At 40.9% G+C, this 8,930-nt stretch overlaps 1 protein-coding gene across 1 annotated transcript in view; it reads left to right on the top strand.

Annotated features, from left to right (window-relative positions):
- The first annotated feature begins 4,020 nt into the window (after positions 1–4,020).
- LRRC52 (leucine rich repeat containing 52) overlaps positions 4,021–8,930 on the top strand; it is a 28,547-nt gene continuing 23,637 nt past the window's right edge. Inside the window, exon 1 of the mRNA XM_053469691.1 lies at positions 4,021–4,639. Within this exon, the coding sequence (XP_053325666.1) occupies positions 4,021–4,639 (619 nt within the window). The remainder of the gene's footprint in view (positions 4,640–8,930) is intronic.

The following is an 8,930-nucleotide window of genomic DNA, read 5'->3' as shown; positions in this document are numbered from 1 at the left end:
GAGTAACAACAGCCAAACCACAAAGCGGTAGACCATGAACACTCACAGAGCATGGGCTGCAGAGTGGTGAAAACATGTAAATACAAAAATACCCAAAGTGAGGAAGATAAACAGATCTATAAGATTAGGCAGAAAGAAGCAAAGAAAGGAAAAAGAAACAAGGATTCATTAGAATAAAAACAAAAAAGGGAATGTATGTAGAAGAGAATAAAGGTCTAGCTGACTGTCTCAATTAATATTTCAGTTCAGTTTTTACAAATGAAAATTAAGGAAAAAAGAGTCATTTGAAATATGTGAGTTTATCGAGGCGGAGGTTCTATTTCAGTTGTCTAAGGTAAAGACAAAGAAGTCGATGGGGCCGGATGGGATACAACCCAAGTTATTAAAAGAGCTTGGGGGTGTACTAGCAAAACTGTTAACTGATTTATTTAACAAATCATTGGTAACAGGAGTCGTCCCAGGGGCTTGGAAATTAGCAAATGTTGTGCCCGTTCAAAAAAAAGGCAGTAGGGAGGAGTTGAGCAACCACAGGCCAGTAAGTCTTACATCTGTAGTGGGGAAATTAATGGAAACTATGTTAAAGGACAGGATTGTTGAACATCTGAAGTCACATGGGTTTCAAGATCAAAAACAACCTTAGGAAGATCATGCCAAATGAATCTTATTGATTTTTGTGATTTGGTGACTAAAGTAATTGATCAAGGTGGTGCAGTAGACATTGCGAATCTGGATTTCAGTAAGGCCTTTGACACTGTCCCACATAGAAGACTTATAAATAAACTGCAATCTCTGAGTTAAGATCCCAATGTTGTTGAATGGATTAGGCAGTGGCTGAGTGACATAAAACAGAGGGTTGCAGTCAACAGTGGAGTACCTCAGGGATCTATACTTGGACCCATTCTCTTTAATATTTTTATTAGTGATATTGCAGAATGTCTTTATGGTATGTCTTTTTGCTGACGACACAAACAGGGTTGATGTTCCTGGAGGGAGAAGCCAAATGGCAAATGATTTAGGTAAACTGGAAAAATGGTCAGATCTGTGGCAACTGGCATTTAATGTGGATAAATGCAAAGTAATGTATCTAGGGCATAAAAACACAAGGACAGAGTTTAGAATATTTTATACTGTCCTAACCTCAAAGGGATTTAGGGGTAATTATTTCTGAGGATTTAAAGGTAGGCAGACAATGCAATAGAGTAGCAGTGAATGCTAGCAGAATGTGTGGTTGTATAGCGAGAGGTATTAGCAGTAGAAAGAGGGAAGTGCTCATGCCGTTGTACAGATCACTAGTGAGACCTCACTTGGAGTATTGTGTACAAAACTGGAGACTGTATCTCCAGAAGGATATAGATATGTTGGAGAAAGTTCATGGATTACAGGATAAAACTTACCAGGACAGGTTAAAGGATCTTAACATATATAGCCTGGAAGAAAGATGTGACAGGGGGGATATGATAGAAACATTTAAATACTTAAAGGGAATCAACAAGCTAAAGGAAGAGAGTTTATTTAAAAGGAGAAATACTACCACAACACGAGGACATAGTCATAAGCTAGAGGGGCAAAGGTTTAAAGGTAACATCAGGAAATATTACTTTACGGAAAGGGTAATGGACGCATGGAATAACCTTCCAGCAGAAGTGGTCGATGTTAATACAGTAAAGACATTTAAGCATGTGATAGGCATAAGGCCAAGCTAGATATAGGATAAGGACAGGTACTAAGGAAAGTACTCAGAGGTTGGGCAGACTGCATGGGCCTAATGGTTCTTATCTGCTGTCACGTTCTATGTTTCTATGTAAAAGTGTCCTCTGTAGCATCCCTCACTATAGAGTTCCAAACTGCCTCTGGAAGCAACATCAGCACAAGCACTGTGCATTTTGTGGTAACTTGTCTTGTCCCCATAAACAAAGGGAATAGGTTAAGGTGGGCATTCTTAGAATCCTTCCCTCCCACAGTTCACTAAAGGAAGTGATGAAACAGGATGTGATGTCAAATGAAGGGTATATAATATAATACCACACATGGACTCCTTCAGTTCTTTTTCCTTTTCCTCCATGGTGGATGTGGTAAGAGTCAGCTCCCAGCAGTGAGCTATTATCGGATCTGGAGGCTTAACATTGGGTGAGATCAAATTGTGTTGAAGGGAATTGTTATATGTATAGAGAGAGAGATAAAAGGGGGTTGTTGTCCTGTGGGGTTTGGCTATGCGTGTGTATATGAGATAAATGTGTTTGCTGTGTTGTTACCTTATAATAAACACCTTTGAATGTAGATGAACCTTTGTGAGATATATTTTTATATTTGGTTTAAACACCACACATTTGAGTGCTCTTCAATGGCTGAGCAGCTACACTCAAGTCAAAGATCACTATACGCAATGCCAAGTATTGGCTAAAGTGGTGTGAAACACACCGACCCTGGACTCTAGAGCAGTGCTGTATCTCGGCCTAGGGTGAGTAGGCCTAAGGCGGCACTATACGGGGGGGGGCATAAAAAGCTACCCCCATCCGCTCTGTGTCGACTAACTCTGCCCCTTTTTGGCTCTGCCCCAGTGGACTGATCATGACTCGTGACTGTGGAAGGTATTTTTTTTTATTATAAGGCCCTTAGTTTCAGTGAGGGGTAATGTTAATGCTACAGCATACAAAGACATTTTAGAAAATTGTATGCTTCCAACTTTGTGTCACAAAGGGGAAGGCAGTTTCCTGTTCCAGCATGGCTGTGCCCGTGTGCACAAGGCAAGGTTTGGAGGAACTCCTGTGACCTGGAGCCCTGATCTCAACTCCATTGAACACCTTTTTAATAAAGTGTAACACTGACTGCGAAGCAGGCCTTCTTGTCCAACATCAGTGCCTGACTTCACAAATGCTCTTTTGTCTAAATGGGCACAAATTCCCACAGACACACTCCAAATTCTTGTGGAAAGCCTTTCTAGAAGACTAGAGTTATAGCCACAGAGGTGAGCCTACTTAATATTAATGTCCAAGGATTTGGTATAGGATGTCCAACAGGCTCACATAGGTATGATGGTTGGGTGTCTACCTTATATATATGTTCATACCTGTAATTTTTCCAACTCTTCCTCCGATTGAAAATGTTCAATTATACATTCATAAAACATTCAGGAGCTCTACCAATTAAGATTATAAATACCGTATTAATAAAATCAACTTTGTTTATATGTGCTAGCTACTGTAATTATGAATGTGAGTTTATGGATTTGTCTCTGTTGTATATGTAAATGGTAATCTCATTATGTAAATTAAGATTCAAATGAATTAAAAGAAAAAATACAAACCATCAGCTGTTGGAATAGCCGGGGAATGAGAAAGCAGAACCTGTGTAGCTGCATACGTCTTTATAAAGAGGCACAAATCTACACAAACGGCATGCCTGTGCAATTGAGAATGAAACCAGTAACTTGTCTGAGAAATTGATATCAGGCATTGTGATAGCGAGTGCTTGCAATGCAGTGTTTTATTCTGTGTGTTCAGTCTGGCAGGGTTTTGCTATTGGATGATTACAATGAGAGACCTTTGCAGGCACATCAGCACTGTCAGCAATGCATAGACTGTTCTGCTTGAGCAGAAGCAGGGCTGCCTCGGAACAGCTGCTGACGTCACAAAGGTGTCGACTGGCACCCAGTGTGACTATGGGAGATGTGTTTCCTTCTGTATCTGAGCCAGCTATTTAACTGCCTGCTTCGCTTTCAAGTTCAAAGAGGCTTAGTGGAAGCAACAGCACTTTCACAGCCAGCAAAAGAAGAAATCTGTCAATGAGACCTAGAAAATGAGGACAATGTAACGTTCCTAGTAAATGTACAGAGGTACTTAAGGTGGACATCAAATTCTAGATGGAGGAGGAAGAGTGAATGTTTCTTTGACATGACAGCAGCTCTCCTGCCACCGATTGCTATAGGGAACTGTTCAAACAGGGCTGGACCTTGTTCAGACAGTTTCTCTTCATTTACATTACTGATCTGCCTGCAGAAGAACTGTAGGATCTTTTAAGTTCATGGATAGCGACGGAAATCTAATTCTGTTTCTGTTGCTAATTATGGGTATTGGGTTTGTGGAACGTGCGTTCTCATGTCCCAAGGAATGTGAATGTGAGCATCTTTTCGTGAACTGCACTGATAAACAACTAGAAGAATTTCCAATGGGTATCCCAATGGATACCAGGCAGTTAATCCTCACCCATAACAACCTGACATACTTGCCATCGGTAGAGCTGAATCTTTTGATTGACTTAGTCTACTTGGACTGCAGCTACAATATTCTAGGAGATTCACTGGAAGCTACATTCATTGCTTTGCCCTTGGTTTACCTGGACCTGAGTCATAACAACATTACCAAGATCACTACTGGCACTTTTTACTTATTGACAAGCCTCGTTGTTTTGAAATTATCAGATAATCCCAATTTGGAAGAAATTGAGAAGGATGCTTTTGCCAACAATACTGGGCTTCGGCAACTGGAACTTAGCCGAACAGCTCTGACTTATTTGGATGTGACTACAGTCAGCCAGCTGCCCAGTCTAAGGACATTAGGCCTCAGCTCCAACCCTTGGGACTGTTACTGCCCTTTGAAAGACTTCCTTAAGTGGGTAATGGAGAGCGACATTTACTTTACAGGTGAGCCTTTTGTTTAAACAGTTTAGAAAAAAACAAATTCCCTTGGGTATGCTTTCTTTTTTAGCAGAAAGCCATAAACATATAACCATACCTCATAAGCTATCTGCTATCTGAAACAAAGAATAACTTTTGGATTTTGCTGAATATAGTGAGTATTCATTGCATTAAAATTTACCCTGAGTGTTAAATAGAATATTAAACTGCCAAAGCATTGTTTTGTTTGGAAAGGTGCCATTAATCTTAATTCTGCTACAAACCAATTTGAAAACGGTAAAGCTACTCATTGTCTAAAATGTATTGGGCTTTCTTATGTGATTCATTTTATCATCAGGTTTATTGCAATATCTTCATAGGTTAATGCATTATCTACTTCGCTAGAAAAAGAATACAGATTTACTCTATGATCAACGTTATTTTTCAGCTCCTATGTTATTCCTTTATAAAATGCGACCTATAGAAAGAAGGGACTGTTGGAAACTGCTAGGACAGTCCTGAAAACAGGGTTTATGGCAATTCACAATTCATTCTTAATGGAGAGACAAATGGATCCAGACAATAACATGCAAGTGCAAATTGGCAAAAGCTCAACTTGCAAATTCACTAAAGCAAACTCTAATTAGCACTCGCAAAAAATAAAAAGCGACTCATATACACTTGCATATAGGAGATGTGAGTATATGCAAATTCATTTGAGATTAAAAAGCATAAAACTTGTGAGTCCCTCCCTCAACTACATTAAATATAATAATAATAATAATAAAGTAAATGTAAAACATTAGGGAACCCCTTTTAACCAAGGAAGGCTGACAATTTCCCCAACCTATGCAAGCAAGTTGTTTCCCAAGTGTGCTCTAAGAAAAACGCCAAGAGTCATGTGAAAGGAAGGCATTGGCATGGTCTGCAGGTCATTGCTATTCTCCTTTTTTGGTTGTCGAAAGGGATGGATTTCAGCTACTACTATCATTTCCCCCTGGTGGTAAATATAAAGTGGTATTTTTTCGTCCAGAATGGACATCACCAATTTGGTAACCAAGTGATTGACATTATGGGAGGAAAAAGCTGCACCAAGTTTCCAAACAAAGGCTTGCTTTTGCATTCCCTGAAAGCTGTCTTTGTCTGTGCAGGTAATTACTGTCATTGCAGCACTGAAGCTGTGTGACACTGTGCATGTTTCGTGTTTTACCAATGTGCTCAACATAGTGGTGTCCTGCTTACTAGAGTAAACTGCACGCACGTGGAGAATATTTACCAAGGCTTTCACAATAAATTTACATTTCAGCCCACAATTCAAAAGTAGAAGTGCCTGGCCCCTTAACTGGTAAATGCTACATGCTACAACAGCTCCCCGAGCAGTACAAGACCTTTCATTGTCAATCTGTAATTCACTGGGCTAGTGTGAGATGCCATAGCCAAGATGAATAGAGCTTATCTAGGACTAAAATGCGTCCTTTGGAATATGGCCACTGACTGACAGAAAAATGACAGAGATATGGGAGCTATTACACATTCTGCTGCATTGATCAGGGATGATCTGTGCATAAACTAGATGAAAAGCAGTGAGGTATACATTCTAATAACCCTAAATCAAGACTGAATTTTTCAATATGTGCAAAGACATGAGGAGGAGTCTAAGCAGCATTTGGTGGTGTATTACACAAACAGCCAGTTTGGAATTACATCAGGGAGGATAAAAACACCAAAACAGGACATATTGAGTGGCACCAAAACGCTATGTGGGTCGAGAAGACTGTGAAACTGACGCCACTTAAGTAGTTAACATAATTTTTATATGTCACCGGTGCGGGGAACTCTGATCTCTGACAGCCGGGGAAGGTCTGGACGCAGACAACCCCCACTGCTAACCGCACCTCGTTCCGGGTGCGCTGCAGGGGATCTGGATCTTAGTCTCATAAAATGACCCCGATTATAAGACGAGGGGTAATTTTCAGAGTATTTGCTCTGAAAAAACCTAGTCTTATAATCGAGCAAATACAGTAAATATTACTATTATTATAGTAAATGGGGAACAAATAAAATAGCAGAAATATAAAAATAGGTGCCCAAACACTTTGTTGCCCTCCTACGAGAAATATACATAAAAAAACCTTTTCTTGGCTTCAATCAAGAACTCAAGAATAGGGAAAAATAGGAGTATGGGATCATTTTGCCGTGGCCAATTCCGGAATAAAGCAGTAAGTCCATGGTTGTCCGCAGGAGTCCTTTCCCCTCTACCAACCAATACTTCCTCCCCATTGCCTACTTTTGTTGGCTCAGGAGAGGGGTTTCCTGGGAGGGGGCAAATGTTGGTGAACCATTAGTAGGAAAAATACTATTACCAAGGCAGTAGTAGTAGATAACAGACCAGCATGTACCTGCACAACACGATAACTTTAATTTGCAATAGCTCAGGTGGTAAAGTTTAGCCACAGCTGCCCCAGTCTACAATTCATATGGTGTTCAGCCAGTAATTGCTGACTGTATATCACGGGAGCTGCAGTCAACATAAAAAAGTTTGTGTGTAGTGTAGGCTTCCACAACCCCAGTCTATAACTACAATTGCCATGTTCAGCTCGCAATATGGCTGGCTGAATATTATTGTAAATGCAGTCAACAAAAGTTAGTACTGTAGACTTAGTGTAGAGTAAGCCCATGTGACTTAGTTTTAGTGTCTGTGTTAGTGTGAGGGTATGTTTGTGTGTCAGTGTATATCATTGAGTGGCTGTGCCTGTCTGGGTGTGAACATGTTAAGGTGTCTGTTTAGTGTAAATATCAGGGTGTGTGTTAGTGTCTGGTGTGGCAATGAGGTTTTCTATGTAAGATAAAGGCTTGATGATGATGAAAACAAAAATCTGTTATAAAACCACACCCCCAGAAGCAGGGGAAAAAAAAATTTTGGTGCCCCCAGCTAGCCACACCCATTTTCTCCTCCACCTCTTTGGGCTGCCTGAATTCACCATGTAACACAGGCATGTCCAAACTTTTTTTTCGAAGAGTGCCAGATTTGATGAAGTGAACATGTGCGAGGGCCGACCATTTTGCCTGACATTCTTTGAACCATTAAAATTAAATGCAAATTTAATTGGGCAACTTATCTGTGGGGCCTTATCAGTCCGGACTTTGGACATGCCTGATGTAACATGTCAGTCACTTCCCACAGTGCAAGCGTTGTCCCCAAACAGCTTATGAGTGCCACTTTGGGCCCAAACAGGTCGTCAGTCTCTGACTTTAAATAAGCAGCTAAGCAAGAGGGGCAAAGCAGTAGGTAGCTCTTTTTTGCACAAGAACAGAAAATTGTGCCCCCCCTATATGTATACAGAGGTTATTTTGAGGATAAACAAGTAACAAGGAAATGTATGATATTAAAGTTGCAGTTAAAAAAATAGTAAAACAAGTGATTTATTCACATTTTGACACTGAGCGTGGTACAGCCCAACTCCATCCAATATATACTGAGCCTGACAGCAGGGGCTAATCTAAACGGCCGCTGGGTGCTGATGCCGCCGGCCGGCGCTACTTTAATACTTTTTTTTTAAATTTAATATGGCAAGCTGGATCGGCTATTAAATGGGAAAAAAAAAATAGTATTAAAGCAGCGCCGGCCGGCGGCATCAGAACCCAGCGGCCGTATGCGATGGCCGCCAAGCGATGTAAGCAGCGTGAGGGGTGAAAGCTCCGCCCCCTCGCACTCACCTTTCACCCCTCACGCTGCTCCCATCACTATGCAGCCATCAGACTGCTGGAAATCGAATCTAAACGGCCGCTGGGTGGTGATGCTGCCGGCCGGCGCTACTTTAATACTTTATTTATTTATTTTTAATATGGCAAGCTGATCCGGCATATTAAATAAATAAAAAAAAGATTAAAGTAGCTCCGGCCGGCTCCAGCAGTCTGATGGCCGCATAGTGATGGGAGCAGCGTGAGGAGTGAAAGGTGAGTCCGAGGGGGCGGAGCCACTTCACTTGACTTGCCCCCCAGGCCTTAGGCTGCCAGCCCTCCCCTACCTGACAGTACAGTATAACTCCCATAAAGACATACAGTGAAGGAAAAAAATATTTGATCCCCTGCTGATTTTGTACGTTTGCCCACTGACAAAGACATGATCAGTCTATAATTTTTATGGTAGGTTTATTTGAACAGTGAGAGACAGAATAACAACCAAAAAATCCAGAATAACGCATTTCAAATAAGTTATAAATTGATTTGCATTTTAATAAGTATTTGACCCCTTTGCAAAACATGACTTAGTACTTGGTGGCAAACCCCTTGTTGGCAATCACAGAAGTCAGACGTT

Source organism: Spea bombifrons, chromosome 6, assembly GCF_027358695.1.
Source record: "Spea bombifrons isolate aSpeBom1 chromosome 6, aSpeBom1.2.pri, whole genome shotgun sequence".
NCBI lineage: Eukaryota > Metazoa > Chordata > Amphibia > Anura > Pelobatidae > Spea > Spea bombifrons.
The sequence above is the reverse complement of the archived record's forward strand: the minus strand, read 5'-3'. Positions and strand labels throughout refer to the sequence as shown.